General features: G+C 43.3%; 1 protein-coding gene across 1 annotated transcript in view; it reads right to left on the bottom strand.

Annotated features, from left to right (window-relative positions):
* Window positions 1-16,554, bottom strand: part of TRPA1 (transient receptor potential cation channel subfamily A member 1) — a 199,799-nt gene that overhangs the window by 111,436 nt on the left and 71,809 nt on the right. Inside the window, exons 10-14 of the mRNA XM_033929784.1 lie at window positions 16,174-16,273; window positions 11,149-11,249; window positions 10,694-10,863; window positions 10,442-10,606; window positions 4,368-4,482 (exon numbers count right to left, since the gene is read on the bottom strand). Of these exons, the coding sequence (XP_033785675.1) occupies window positions 4,368-4,482; window positions 10,442-10,606; window positions 10,694-10,863; window positions 11,149-11,249; window positions 16,174-16,273 (651 nt within the window). The remainder of the gene's footprint in view (window positions 1-4,367; window positions 4,483-10,441; window positions 10,607-10,693; window positions 10,864-11,148; window positions 11,250-16,173; window positions 16,274-16,554) is intronic.

The following is a 16,554-nucleotide window of genomic DNA, read 5'->3' as shown; positions in this document are numbered from 1 at the left end:
CCAGCTGGGGGAAGGGGGCCGCAGCAAGGCTCCGTGCAGGAGCAGGAATCCGGCCCGATCGTTGAAGAGGTGAGAAGGCGCTGGGTCTGCTCAATGTCAATGTCAATGTCTTGCACACATTTTTTAGCTTTGGCACATTAAACGGAGCAAATATTTTTCATGGCACATTATAATTAAAATTATAAATTGCAAAGCAACAAAATATGGGTAATTGTAACAACAGTGAAACTAAAGTAGATAGAATAGAATTGCTAATCAATGCGATGGATGTGCTTGTTGACAAGCACACACATATTACATCATCCACCATCTGCAGTCATTCTCTTTTTTTCGATTTAACTCTTTAATTAGAAGATGGTGAAGTGGCTGCTTTATGTAACTTGATATTGAACGTGAGCAACAGTGCCAATTAACAGACGTGGAGATGCAGATCTTCCATAAGAGCCTTAGGAAACACATGTTGCTTCTGAGCAACAATGCCAAATAAAGGGTTAATTTCTCTCAGAGCTGAATGTCCAAGTTTGTAAATATAAGAAGATCCAAATGGTAAAAAAGCCTTGATTTTTAGATGCTCAAGTTAGGATAGCTACTGCATAAAAAAATAAAATTAAAATTACTTGCTGTTAATTTTCAAGGACCAATCACATCAAAGAATGATGTTTGTCTGGGCGGTTGTATCCTTATGCACGCACACACTCATAACATTGACAGACTCTTGCGTACGTGACATACAGTACATGTCATCTAGTCTAGTGAAGGGAATTTTTTAAAATAAAGTAAAATTCTGGAATCTCTCATGACACACCCGGAATCTCTTCTGGGCACACCACTGTGCCATAGCACATAGTTTGAGAGACACTGCTTTATGTACAGAGACTTGTTCACCAAACATTTTCTACTGTCACCATCTTTTACTTCCTCTCAAAGAGAGAAGCTTAGAGTGAATCATAATAGCTACTCCACTCCTCTTCTTATCCATACTTAAAAGAGCAAGAATATACTTGTGAATAATGCTTATGGTGCAATAATTTCATACCTTTCCTATTTAAGTGAGTCTCCTGTGGCAGGCCGAAACAAGTTACACACCAGACAGTTTCCTCTCACTCCAAAATAATTGAAGACCACAAACTTTACTTCTCCTTGTAAACCCAGAACAGGCACTCTCATGAATGGTGAACAGTTTCTCTGAGGACACAATCTAACTATGGGCTGGATTCACTAACCTGCCCGATTGGGTAATGATCCCGGCAAGTCCGACTGATTCAGTAAACTTAAACATGCAGATGAGGGCGATCGGAGGAACGCCCCCACCTGCCTGCACGGCTCATGCATGCGTGATCCACGCACATGCGCAGACCATAGGAGCAGCGATCTTTTTAAAAAAAACTTTTTTAACTTTTGACTTCGGGGAAACGCCGCCACCTCCACTGACCCCAACCCGTGTGGCTCCTAAAAGCTGGTCCCACTCTTGCCAGCTGCCGCCCTCACAAAAAGATAAATGGAGCCGTGGTTTTAACCCGCGGGGCGGGGAAGGGCAGGAGAGCTTCGGGAAAGGGCAGGAGAATGGCAATGTGGCAGGGAAAGATCATGGCAGAGCAGGGCGGCATGAGGGCGAGCAGCAGAGATAGCAGGGCAGCATTCGGGGTGAGCAGGCAGGAGAGATTGCAGGGCAGAGAGTAGGGCTTCCAGTTGGAAAGATGTTTTCGACTGGTCCCCAGCAGTCGCTTCTTCAGGTGATCGGCCAGCTCATTCAGATCGGAAATTTGGTGTAGTGAAACAGGTCGCTGTCGAATTTGCATGCGTTTCACCTCATTTGCATGCAAGTATTCCAAGCAGATCGCAGGAGAGGTAAGTGAATCAGGTCAGAGGAAAATTTGATAGTTAAGTGGTCGCAAAACGATCAGTACACTTAGATCGGTTTGCTTAGTGAATATAGCCCTATGTACTACTTCTCATACACTTTGTAAGATAATTTGTTTTATTCAATTTATCTTCCAAAAGGTCATTTGGTGGGGTTTGACTGAAAGATATGAAAACTACCAAAAATAAGAGGATATTAAAGGTCACAATTAACAATGTGTCCACCACAAGAAACCTTTAAATGTTACTGTGAATCAACAAATACCACAAAAATGGAAGAATAAAGGAAATCAGAAAACCATAACACAACACAAATATGATTATGGTACTTGTGATACCTGGTTAATAGTGTCTTCCATTGAGCCTCAAAAAAAACCCATTGAAAATTATGTCTTAGGAGTAAGTTAAATTGTATTGTCAGAATAATGCCATGTTCTTCATTACATCATTGTTATATAGAAATTATATTTAGCTTACAATGTTCTTTGCCCAACGGTACCCTAATAACCAAGGTATGAGTAAGGGGGCATGAGAGGCATAAGCCTGGGCAAAGTGGGTGAATGGAAAGGAGGAAGTGAGCCTTGGGAGTGGGGTGGAGGGCGATTAAGAGGGCACACACTACTCCTAGTCACTTGGCCTCTGCACCCACTCACTTATACACACACTGTACTTAGTTATTTTTCCAAGTTGCATCTTGATATCAACAACATAAATTTTGACTGAGATTAGATGTGCAATACAAACTATACTCAAAGGGATCCCAATTGTAGGCATCAGTAGGCATTCTACTGCTGTCTAGCAACCAATCAGGATGCACGTTTGTTTGTTTGTTTGTTTTTAGGGATGGTTAAACACCACAAGGCAGGCCGCCTACACGTGGTTGAGGGAGATGTATCAGGACACTTAAGTGGGCATGATTTCGTCCAGAAGAGGACTTGTGCGAGCTTAAGCAGCCCTAGGTGTCTCCCTAGAGCCGCATCAGACGTCTAAAATGTAGGCCAGCAAAATGCTGAACTACATTTTAAATAGACGTGGCTGCTGAGCTGATTGCAGAAAGGAAATCTCCCTGCCACAAACAGTTGAGTGACTATGGCAGGAACCCCCCTCCCCCACCAAATGAAGTCGGTGAGCAGGAGGTATGCCCACTTCCTCCTACCGGAGCCCATAAACTCCCATCTGTGAAGTAGGCTGGGCAGGAAGGATACCCATTCCCTCCAGTTCTGGAAACCATGGGAGGGGCCTTAGGCACCTGGGCCAACCGGAGTCTTAGGTCATTCTCACTGTATACCAGAATGCACTGGGAAGTGGAAGGCCAGCTATTTTGGAGTGGTGGGTCCTCCAGGAGGAGGGCATGAGCATTCCTCCAGACTTAGTCATCCTCTAGACTTAGTCGTTCTGGACAGAACTTATACGTTGTGAGTTAGACGATATAAAAACAGGTATAAGTGCTCAAAAGGTATTCAAATTTACCAAATAACCACTGCAGAGACAAATTAAAGAACCCTCCCCCCACATTCCCACCGTGTTTACTGACCCTGTTGCACCCCCACAAAGATCAGAATAAAAACATACATACCTACCTTCGGAACATCAGCACCTGGCACAGGAAAACCTAGTAGAGCTACACAGAGATGACTTAAATAGCCGGGGGAGGGGGAGGGGAGGGGCTAGCGAACCACAGAGAGGAGATCCCAGGCCCATAAGCCACTCTAACCACTACATTCATGGTGGAAAAAGTGAGCCCACCCAAAAAAACCAAACTCTACTGTACTGTCATATACTGTACAGTAGGTGCCATCTGCAGCCTTAAGGGTTATTGGGATTGTAGACAGGTGGGTATAGTGGGTTTTGGGGGGCTCATCATAACCTATAAGAGAGGTCTGATAAGATGTTTATCTGGCACCCTTTTTGTGAAGTTCACAGCAGTGTCTTGTAAGGTGCCCCACTGCTCTGTTACCATGGCTGGGTGGCCAATCCATCACAATACTGACCCCTCCCACTTCCAAAAGGTCTTGTTCTGGGCATTTGGGACTTGGAGAAATTTTTGGTTGAGAATATGGTATAAAGATAGACATAGTGGCGGTATGGATGATCAAACGCCTGGACATACAGATAGATGATTTTCGGAAAAAATATTTTAGATGTACTTTTCGAGAATGGACATTTTACCACTGCCGACTTTGGGCGACTAGCACCCTGATGTCCAAAACAGACTTAGACGTTTCTTTTGATTATGTCCCTCTACCTGTATATAATATACAGTATATCACTAAAAAGCAGTATATCAAACCAATAACCCTACGATCCCTCCCTTCCCCAAGACCCATTCAATTATAACTGTTAGTTTGTCAAATTACCTTATATTTCAAAGTACAATTTTTTGAGACAAAATATTTGTTCAATTTCACTCTGTGATGCAGATTTTATAATTTTGAAAGCAAGGTAATAAAATGTTTTTATTATACTTGCATTTGAAGTTGCTATTAACACAAGAACAAAATACATACTCCATTCTGATCCCCTTTATCCATCATGGTTACGTATGTTTCCAGAAGGGTCTCCATTGTTCGTGAATATCCTCTATAGGCAGCATAATGTAAGGCTGTCCATCCTTTATAATCACTTTCAAGGAAATAAACAGAGTATATTGATATATTAATATTTACTTTCCTGCCTTCAGACAGAAAAATATCAACGCAACAGAGGAAAATGATAGACACGTATTTAACACTTAACATTGTAAAGATCCCTTGGCTCTATATTTTTGTTGACAAATAAAAATGGGGGTTGCAATGCCAGCTGAACACCCGGGAACAATTTGGTTGCTTGGCTTTTCTCTTTTGGATCAGGTATGACTGGGGTTGCTGGAGAAGCAACAGTCACAGTAGCTATGTGTAGGATACCTCATAGAAGTGTAGCCAGGTTTTGATATCAGGAGGAACAGACCTTTTGTGAAACATGCACTGATGAAAGACTGAAGGGTCGATCAGCATAGGTGCCGGTGGCGTAACAAGGTGGGGCAGTTCCCCCTCTGGTGCAGCCCATAAGAGGGTGCTCTGAGAGAGGGCTGGTATTATGGTCTGATTCCAGGAACTTCATCTGGCAGTGGTAGCATTCAGAATTTGCTGCTCTGCCTGTGTTGGGCCTTCCTCGCTGCCGGGTCCTGTCTTTGCAGAAACAGGAAGTAGGCCAGACCCGGCATAGAGAAAGCCTCAACACCGGCAAAAGCAGTGCATTCTGAATGCTGCGCTGCTGACTAGTGAGGGGAGAGGGGTGACAAAGAGAGAGAGGGAGAGAGAAGGAGGGAAGGGGAGACATATGCTGCACCCATTGGAGAGAGGAAGGGACAGAGTGAGAAGGAAAACCAGGGAAGGGAGAGGAAAGAGATGCCAGACCAAGGGAAAGAAATGGAGGGAGGGAATGGAAAGGAAAGAAAAGAAATACCAGAGCATGGAGGGGTGGGAGAAATGGAAAAGAAAGAGAGGAGAGAGATGCCAGGGCAGGAGGGAAGGGAAAGAGACTGAGATGCTAGACCATCGGAAAGGAAAGGAGATACCAGAGCATGGAAGGAGGAGAGGAGAGAGATCCCAGGTAGAGAATGACACGGTGACAAAATTCATCACCGTTCCCGTCCCCGCAGATAACCGCGGGAAACCATCTTCATATCATTCTTTAAGGACAGAGGGAAGAATCAGAGTATAATTGGGCACAACCACTGACCCTCAAGCTTTGCTTTGAAGAATGCAGGTGTAGAAGGACCGAGGTTGAAATAGACACTAGAAAATGACATGGGATTATTTCCCGCGGTTATCCGCGGGGACGGGAACGGTGATGAATTTTGTCACCGTGTCATTCTCTAACAGGGCATGGGGGAAGGGAAGCAGATGCCAGACAATGGGGTGAAATGGGATGGGAAGGAGGGAAGGAAAGGAGAAGAGAGATTGATGCCAGAGCACGCAGGAGGGAGTGGAGACAAAAAGAAAAAAAAATGGAAGGGACAGAGAAAGAGGGTGGATGTTAGATGGAATGAAGAGTAAAGAGAAGATGAGAAAAGCAGAAACCAGAGATGATAAAAGGTAGAAAAAAAATTCTTTTTTTGTAACTTAGAATAAAGTAGTATTGAAGCTGTATTAATAAATATTTATAAATAAAAAAATGGAAATAAGGTAATCTTTTTATTGGTCTAACTTTTGGAGACCAAAATCCCCTTCCTCAGGCAGTGGGTGTACACCAAAGGGGGGGGGGGGTTGCTAAAATATATATATTGTATATATATTTTTTCAGTTCAAAAAGTTTTATTAGTTTAATATGAATAGACATTACACAAGTACAAATAAACAAATTGTACAACAGAGAAGCATATGATGGGAGCAACTGTATCATGTAGAACATCACACAAGTAACATGGGTATTACTAGCTTCGTATGTGAGGGAGTGTTAAGAAATTATCAGCCCCGGGTGTCACATACCCTAGGTACACCACTGATAGGCATTGTTTCATTCAAAATCTGTTTGGGGAGCAGCTACTCCTCTTGTGCCCCCCTCCCCCAAGCTATGCCTCTGGTCCCTCAGTCATAGCGTAGTGGTGAAGTCCAGTAGCCAGATTCAAAACAAATACATACTGTAGTTCATTTTCAAAGCACTCAGGAAAAATCCCATAGGTTACTATGGGGCTCATTTTCAAAAGAGAAAAACGTCCAAAAACAATGTCATAAAGTAGCATTTGGATGTTTCATTTGCTAAAACATCCAAATTGCCATTTTTAAAGCACATTTTTTGGGGGGACATATTTCTATGCTTTGTGACTAAAGTGCATCTATATATCAAGGGGACATGTTTTGGGCAGGATTAGGGCGGATTTATGATTTGGATGTTTTTCATCAACATAGGAACACTGCAGAAAATATCCAGGTCAAAACTTGGACATTTGAGTCTAGACCTGTTCCAATAACAAATAAATGCCCAAAAAGCTGACCAGATGACCACTGGAGGCATGAAGGCATGGCTCCTCGCCTTATTCCCCCAGTGATCACTGACCCCCTCCCAACCCTCAAAGATGTGAATGAAATAGTACATAACAGCATATATGATAGCTTCAGATATTATGTCCAGTTCTATTAGAGCGGCAAGCAGGTGTTGGATTAGCCTGGTGGCCGGTACAGTAGACTACAGAGAAGGGGACCCAGGCCTGTATTCTACTAGTACACTTGTGATGGAAAGTGTGAGCCCACCAAAAAACTACTATACTGACATATAGGTGACACCTGCAGGCATAAAGGCTACTGGGGAACTATACAGTTACTACTACTACTTATCATTTCTATAGCACTATTAGACATATGCAGCGCTGTACATTAAGCTTTCAAGAGACTGTCCATGCTCAGTAGAACTTACACTCTAATCAAGCAGGCAGACAGAACAAGTAGGGGGTTAGGGAATTTCTCAGGGGAAGATTCTCAAAGCTTTGCTGTAAAAACCAACAGACCGCTGTCAAAGCCGTTCTTATAACAAATTTTAAAAGGCGAGTTATTCTCCCACAACAGCGCATGGAAATGAAGGTTTGTGGAACGGAATGTAGGCTCGCTAAATTTACTTAAGAAGAGTTGCTGATGGTAGCGATCAGCACATGTTCAGCACATGTTCACCTGTATATATATTTAAAAAAAACAAATTGAAGATCAGCAGGAGAGATGCCCACTCTTTCCCACCGCACTTGCACAACTTCCACACATCCACTCTTGGCAGTGGGAGAGATGACCACACTTTCCAGCCACGCTCGCATAATCCCCTGGCTCTAAACGCCCCCACCCCACAGTGGGAGTAATGCTCACTCCCTCCTGCTGTCTCCAACCCCCCCTCCTGACAATTCATCCCTTGCCCCCGATGACTCCCCGCCACTCTCTGCCTTATTCAGGAAGTCCGGCCCTAAGGACGCCTACCCTCCAACTGGCAGGCCTGCCTCTTACATAATGGTGGGCCTTCCGCTTCCTGGTACATCCTGGGATGAACTGAGGAGGGGCCTAAGGCTCTGATTTGCCCAGGTTGTTTAAAGCCCCTGCTATGGGAGGAGCCTTAGGCATCTGGGTCAATCAGAGCCTTAGGCCCTCACCCAGAATGCACTAGGGTGGCGCCTAAGGCTTTGAAAGAACCATAGGAGGGCCTTAAACAACTTGAGCTAATCAGAGTATTAGGCCCCTCCCTTGCGCATCCCAGGATGCACCTAGAAGGGGAAGGCCCATTTTGTAAAGGCGGGCCTGCCAGCTAGAGGGTAGGCGTACCTCCAACTGGACTTCATGAATAAGGTAGGGGGGGTCATCAGGGGCATGGAGAGAATTGTTGGGGGAGTTAGGCAAAGGCAGGAGAGGGGGTAAAGACGGGGGATTGTGCAAGCAAAGCAGGAAAGAGTGGGCATTTCTCCTTCTGCCAGGGGTGGGTGTCCGGAGGTTGTATGAATGCGGCAGGAGAGATTGGGCATATCTCCTGCCAATCTTCGATTTGGGGTTTGTTTGGTTTTTTATTTTCATTTGTGTGTGTGAGGGGGGGGTCTGAGCTGTCAAACCTTACTTTCCTGTCAGTGCCTGATACAATCATTGCTCAGGCACTGATCAGAAAGTAAGGCTACAACAGCTCAGACCTGTCGGCAAATTTTGGCTGCAAATATAGCACAATGAGGTTAGGGAGTCATTGGGAGATTGTAGACTTCGTTGTACTACATTGTATGGCAGCATCAGAGACTGCTAAAAACTTGGAAAAGGCCACTTTAAGCCATTTTAATAATCCATCGCTAAAATACATGCACGCTAAACCGGCTGGAACCAGTTTAGCGAGCACGTTAAAGGCACACTTTAGCTTTGAGAATCTTCCCCTCAGAGAGGGAATGATGAAAACAGGCAAGGGAGCTTTACAAGCAAGTGGGAGTTATGAGTTAAAAGCAATTACAAAAAAAAAAGGCTTTAAGCCAAGATTTGAATACTACCAGAGATGGAGCTTGATGTATGGACTCAGGCAGTCTGTACCACACGTAAGGTAGAAACATGATGTCAGATAAAGGCCAAATGGCCCATCCAGTCTTCCCATCAATAGCATCTACTATCTCTTCCTCTCCCTAAGAGATCCCATGTGCCTGTCCCATGCTTTCTTGAATTCAGACACAGTTTTTTGTCTCCACCACCTCGATCAGGAGGCTATTCTATGCATCTACCACCCTTTCTGTAAAAAAGTATTTCCTTAGATTACTCATGAGCCTATCACTTCTTAACTTCATCCTATGCCTTCTCATTCCAGAGTATTTAAATGTCACTATCATATCTCCCATCTCCCACCTTTCCACCAAAGTATACATACTTAGATCTTTAAGTCTGTCCCCATACGCCTTATGACAAAGACCACCGACCATTTTAGTAGCCTTCCTCTGGACTGACTCTATCCTGTTTATAGTTTTTTGAAGGTGGGGTCTCTAGACTTGCACACATTATTCTAAATGAGGTCTCAACAGAGTCTTAAACAGGGGTATCAATACCTCCTTTTTCCTACTTGCCAAACCTCTCCATATGCACCCCAGGATCCTTCTAGCTTTCACCATCATCTTTTCAACCTGTTTGGCCACCTTATGATCATCACATACTATCACACCCAAGTCTCGTTCCTCTTGCATGCACAAAAGTTCTTCACCCCTAAACTGTACCATTCCCTTGGGTTTTTGCAGTCCAAATGCATGACCTTACATTTTTTAGCACTAAATCTTAACTGCCAAATTTAACTGCTTGTAGGAATGGTAAACTGCTTGTAGGAATGGTAAACCCACATGTCTGGACTGGTCTAGAGGGATGCTTAGGAGGTGTATTTTATGAAATATCTGCACACATCACAATTCCAAATTGTACTATCGGAATACCAGCATGCATTCTTCTGTATGCTTAAAAGCCAATTTTATAAGAGCCATTTTCTACAAGTAAAACATGCTTTACACATAGAAAATACTTTATAAAATTACCTCATATTGGAAACTGGATATATTTTATCATGGCAGATGTATAACTGTAGCTGTACTCTTCCTCAGCTCTAGGATACAACTTCAGATTTATTTTTTTTTGTCCAAGAGTTTTCCCCTACTCCACTAGCCCCTGGCTCAATCCAACACTGCTTCTATAGAGGTAGGATATCAGAGGACTTCTTTTGCAGCTACCTTGAATTTTTCCCTATTATTTTGTTAATTCAACAAGAAACAGTTGTTGGTCAGAAGCAAATACTAGGATTCCATCTGTAACCTAGCATGCCTGCTGCTTAAAGCCCAGCCAGCTGGGACCATCTTTAAATGATAGTTGACATTTTTCTTCTCCCATTTCTCCATCATCAACTCTACCACCAGTTAGCCAACAAGGAAGAAGAAGGAAGCAAGCTCTGGATTCTTGTGAACTTAGAATATGTTTGTTTTAATTATAAAAATACTTTACAGTATTTCAAACTCATGTTTTTGAAGGCAGTAAACAGGATAGTTCATATAGTCCACATTTTTTTTTACCAGAAAAAGAGGCATCCATTAAATATTTCATCTTTTTAAAGAAAATATAGATTATTATACCATAGAAGGAGTGCACCTTTCTTCAAGAGAAGCCTTACTATCTTTTCATGACCATTTTGAGCTGCCATATGGAGGGGAGTCATTCCCTTATCATCTCCTTCATTTAAAAGTCTTGTATCTGTCAAGTCTCGTAAAAGTCGTTGGCAGGTATTAATACGTCCATAGCTTGAAAAGAACAATAAGGATGTTACTGGAGAAAGTTTGAAGGATCTACAGATATATTGATTGGTTTATTGCACTCTAACATATTACCTTGCTGCAAAGTGCAATGGAGATCTTCTATTTTTACTTTTGGAGTAGATGGAGACATTCAAGCCAAGTAAATTGTTAACTGATCCAGGTACACCCTCTCTGCATGCATAATGTAGAGGAGTGCAACCATCTTGGTCTTCTTGACTTACCAGTTCTTTAATTTCATCCAGCTAATTAAAAAACATTCAAAACAGATGTTATAAATACTGCATCACTAAAAATGTTTGAAATAAAACCTCTCCTTACAGAAGAAACACTAAAAAACAATGATATCCATAATTCTAGAAATGGTAGCAGACAATTATTAGACTCAAAATGACACTGATCTCTGCTTTAAGCTGGCTGAGGCTAAGAGCAACATGAATAGATTATGGAGAATCTACCTTCCTAAGCCCCCTCCCACCAGTCCTCCCAAAAAGAAAGTAGCAGTAAATTTGAACTAGCAGTTCATATACCTGGAGAAATTCTTTATTCAGATGTTTCAAACCTCCAGGCTGCAGAACAGTCAAATGCAGGAAATTTCGACCAGTTTGGTCTCTTATTTTTACATTTGCTCCTAATAAATCATGTTTAGAAAAAAATATACAATTGTTATTTTCCATTATTCAGCTGGCATACCTCTTAAGATATGAATAGAAATTTTAGTATACTGCAGTGAGGTTGATATATGGTCTGAAGAGATACAATAGCGCTTCTAAATTTTATAAGGAACTTCATTGGCTGCCTATAGAGAAACGTGTGGAGGGGTATAATAAAAAAAACAACTAAGTCCCCTTTTGGCCTAAGGCCTTAAACGTTGAAAGTAGAAGCAGGGAAAATGTCCATTATCAAAAAAACGTCCAAAAGGAGGGTTTTTTTTTATAATGGCCTGCCTCTACGTTCAGCTGTTTAAACGCCCAGACCACCACTATGTCTACACTAACACCATATAATCAACCTAATAAAAGCCTAACTCCCAAACGCCCAAAACAGGAGCTTTTAGGCGAAGGAGGAGCCAGTCCTTCGCCTAAAAGCTGGATTCTGTAACCGGTGTCTGTCAAAAACAACACCGGTTACAGAATCCCCCCCTACAACAATCCGGGTAGGAGGGAGCCCAAGCCCTCCTGCCCCGGCACCCCCGAACCCCCTGACACTATCGGGGCAGGAGGGAGCCCAGACCCTCCTGCCCTGGCACCCCCAACCCCCCCCAACACTATTGGGGCAGGAGGGAGCCCAAGCCCTCCTGCCCTCGATACAAGGGCCCCCCTGAACCCCCAATCGCCCTCCCCCTGCCAACCCGCAAACCCCCACCGACCCCTTGTCCCCCCTGGGTTGGGCCCATGTACCTAAGGCCCCGCCCACAGGAGGGGCCTAAGCCTACTGGGCCTATTTCGGTTGGCCCAGGCATCTCAGGCCCCACCTGTGAGCGGGATTTGAGCCGCCTGGGCCAATCAGGCCTTAAGGCCAGCCATTCAACGATGGCTGGCCTGTCAAACTGACAGGCTTGGCACCCGTCCGTCCGACCAATGATTTTGAAGGTTCAGGGAGGGGGGTCATGGGGTCGGCAGGGGGTCACGGGTCGGCGGGGAGGCGATCAGGGGTTCGGGGGGGGCCCTTGCGTCAAGGGCAGGAAGGCTTGGGCTCCCTCCTGCCCGATAGTGTCGGGGGGTTCGGGGCTGCTGTGGGGCAGGAGGGCTTGGGCTCCCTCCTGCCCGGATTGTTGTAAGGGGGGGAGGGCTGATCGCTGCAGGAGAGATGGCTCATCTCTCCTGCCAGCGATGGTGATCGCCCACCCTCCTCCGAACCGCGGCACTTCGGGGTGAGGATCGCCGGCAGGAGAGATGCTCTGCCGCGATGTTCACTCAAAGTGCCGCGGTTCGGTGGCGGGTAGGTGATCACCATCGCTGGCAGGAGAGATGAGCCATCTCTCCTGCAGCGATAGACAGGTTGCTGGGGCCACTGAGCTGCAGCAATCAGCTCAGCGGCCCCTTTTTTAACACTTATACCTGTTTTGACTTGGTCTAAATCAAAACATATAAGTGCCAACTAGGCAACCTGCCTAAAGTTTTGGTTATACCTGCTGTACGCCTAGGTCTAGGTCGGCCCATCTCCCACCCTTTCCCCTCCTCTAAAAGCGCCTCTTTTGGCTCTATGTGTTTAGAGGCAGGAGAAAGGCCTAAGCTGGTTTTAGATACGTCTAAAATCAGCTTTGATTATGGGTACTTGGATGATCAGGCTTTTTGATCGTCCAAGTACCCATTTAGGCCACTTTATAGACGTTTTTTTTTTATTATTATTATGAGCCCCATAGAGTTTAAAACTGAAAATGAACAGGTGGATGTAGAAATGGCAACAGCAAACACATAAGTACCATACGTACCTAATATTAGTGGCTAAAGCACTTAGGGGCTCATAATCAAAACTGAAAAATGTCTAAAAACCAGCCTAAATCGGCACTTGGATGATCTAAAAGACAAGTCGTCCAAGTCTAATTGATCCGGGTTTTAGACGTATTTTAAAATGACCTAGGCCTTCACAGTACTGCTGAATGACCAGAGCTAAAAGAGGCGTGTCAGGAAGTGTCGAGGGTGGGATATGGGCCATCCTAGACTTAGTCATCCTGCATGTATAACTGAAAGTTTTACAACACTGCCCAGACGGAACCTGGAGGTTGTAACTTAGGCCATTTAAAACCAGGTCTAGGTCACAAGAAGGTATCTCAAGTGACCAGATAAGCACTGCAGACACAAAGTACAGACTCCCACACACTGCCCCAGAGATCACTGACCTCCCCCCCCCCCCCCACCCCCATAAAAATCGTAATAACAACTTTATATATCTGCTTCCAGAACATCAGCATCTGGCAGCCTGGCATAGGAAAACCTAATAGAGCTGCACAGAAGTGACTTAAGTGGTCTTGGAGGTGGGTTAGTGAACCGTAGAGAGGAGGATCCAGGCCCATATGGCACTCTAATCACTGCATTATGGTGAACAATGTGCACCCCCCAAAAAAACCCCTAACCCTTTTGTACTGCCATATAAGTGGCTCCTTGATGTGAACCTTGATGTGACTAGGTCTGCCTTATTGTGTTATTGCTAATTAGGGTTTTTGTACTGCCATATAAGTGGCTCCTTGATGTGAACCTTGATGTGACTAGGTCTGCCTTATTGTGTTATTGCTAATTAGGGTTTTTGGCAGTATTGGAGTGCAGTTGTTGTATATAAGTGGCTCCTGTAGCCATAAGGGCTATTAGGGTGGTATACAGGTGGGTCTAATAAATTCTGGGAATGTTTGGGGGGGGCTCACCATGACCTATAAGGGAGCAGTTGTGAGATGTGTATGGGGAACCCTTTTGTGAAGTTTACAGCAGTGCCCTGTAAGGTACCCCACTACTCTGGTGCCATGTCCGGTTATCTAGTCCCTTACTTTTCTGGCCCCTCCCACGCCCATAAGGTCTTTTTATAAGCGTTTTTGAGTTGGACAAATTTTTGGTCGAAAATGGGGTATAAAGATGGACGACTTAGCGGTCTGGACGATCAGACGGCTGGACGTACAGTTGAACGATTTTTTGAAAAAAAAAAAAAATATACTGGATATATTTTTCGAAAATGGACCTTTTCCCATGTCTGACTTTGGGCGACTTGCGACTTAGGCAAAAACGGATTAGACGTTTCTTTTGATTATGCTCCTCTTATTGTATACAATGCCTTCTACACATAAATCCCTGCCCCTTAACATAACTGCTAGATTTCAAGAATGCCATTGAACTAAACTTTTCCTATCTTATTTACATCTTTAGTTTGCTCTCCCTACAATTTTTCAGTTATTAAGATCACTTATGTTCATAACTCCATCACAATGAAAACCTCAGTTACCCCCTCTTCTACTAAACCATGCTAGTGGTTTTAGCGCGGAGAGCCGTGCTGAATGGCCTGCGCTGCTCCCGATGCTCATTGAGTTCCTATGAGCGTCGGGAGCAGCGCGGGCCATCCAGCATGGCTCTCTGCGCTAAAACCACTAGCGCGATTTAATAGAAGAAGCCCTTAGTCTTCATAGGTTAAAAAAACCCTCCACTCCATTCCACTGAGTCCAAGATCCCCAATCTTCCATACACGTCGATCCAAATAGCTCCCCAGCTTTCATAGAGAGCAACGGCTTCACAACAGGCACTCAAAAAGTCAATGTAGTGAAAAGGAAAACGACTTAGCTGCATTCCATACTCCACTTTATTTGCCAGACAGCCACAACTTGAAAAATTATTACAGGAGCACCATGGTCTCTTTCCAACCCGACAGAGAGTCCCCATTTTGCCACAGGCTGAATCAGGGGTTTGTTTTTACCAATTCATGCCGAAGTTCATAAACCGCACAAAGGCGCTAGTAATGGTAATTGAAATCACCCATTATTATACTGTTGAACATTTGTCAGCTTTCCTAATCTCTGAAAACATTTCTTCATCTATCTGTTCATTCTGTTCCAGGAGACAGTAGTATAATCCTACCTGTATATTCCCTCCCTTCAAACATGGAATTTCTATCCATATGGATTCCACACTGCTATCTATTTCATGTATAATGTTTATTTTGTTTGATTCAATTCCCTCTTAAAACATATACCAAACTATTATGACTCACTTCAAATTGTAAATAGATAGCCTCAATAATAGTTATGCTCAACTGAAACTGAAAAGCAACACTTCTGAGTTGAATACTTAGAAGACTTAAATGTTTTAGAGATTGTTTGGGTGTGATTTCTTATGGTGTGTGTGTTGCTTTTCAGTTCCCCCGACCTTGAAAAAGATTTCCGAAACGCGTTGGGAAGGGGAACCGATAAGGATTTAAGTTAAGTGATGCACTTTTAAACCTTTTTCTATATACAAGCTATTTAAGCTATAATAAGTTATATTGATGTGAAAATTGAAAAAAATTTTAAAAAAAATCTTTAAAAATATATATCTCTAAAAAACATATTGAGTACTTTCCATGTATTGGGAATGATGAAGAATTTCAACACCACTGCCTCGTTTTGAGAAAGTGGAATCAGAATTCCCATTGGATTGTATAAGGTGTTTTGAGCATAACTATTATTGAGGCTCTTAAAACATATAGCACTCCCCCTATATAATTTGTACCCCCAGTACACAGTGCCCCATTTATTGTGCTCCTTCTACCAGGTCTCTATACTGTATACTCTAATTCTCCTATTTTATTTTTTAGGCTTCTAGCACTTATATACAAATTGTATTTTCCTTGTATCTACAGGCTACTGAGAATATGACAGGGATAATCCTAGGCAAGAATTAGACTTGTTGATCACCAGAAATAGAGTTCTAGAAGGTAAAGTCCATATAAAAGGTACTATATGTTTAAGGTCTGTGTTCAAAACTTTTCATATCTGGCGCTGAAGGTAAAAGCTACAGGATTTTTTTTAAGAAAAATGTTTCATAATTATGTATATTACACTTAATAAAATATCAAGAATTTGGTTTTGCTTTGTATACCTTTTAGAAGTAGTAAGTTGACAACTTTCCAGGCTGCACAAGTAACGGCCAACAGAAGGGGTGACCGAGAATCATTGTCAATACTATTGAGATCTGCTCCCTGTTAAGAAAACAGTAAAGTCAGCACATAATATATATATATTTTTAAAATTTCTGAATCACTCTTCCAACTGTATTGTTCAATGTGATGACATTTAAGAACAGGTCACAGTAGCAAAAAAAGGTGGAAAAGCCAGTGTTGAAAGGCCAAAGTCTTAGAAATCCAATTAAAAAGAGGAACTCTGAAATAGAGAATGACATGGTGGCGGTTACCCGCGGCTAGCCGCGTTTAGCCACGGGTAACCTGCCAAAACGGGGAATGAAAAATAGCAGTCGCTACAG

Source organism: Geotrypetes seraphini, chromosome 2 (genome assembly GCF_902459505.1).
Source record: "Geotrypetes seraphini chromosome 2, aGeoSer1.1, whole genome shotgun sequence".
Taxonomy (NCBI): Eukaryota; Metazoa; Chordata; class Amphibia; order Gymnophiona; family Dermophiidae; genus Geotrypetes; species Geotrypetes seraphini.
Note: the sequence above shows the minus strand (reverse complement) of the source record. Positions and strands in the feature narration are given on the sequence as shown.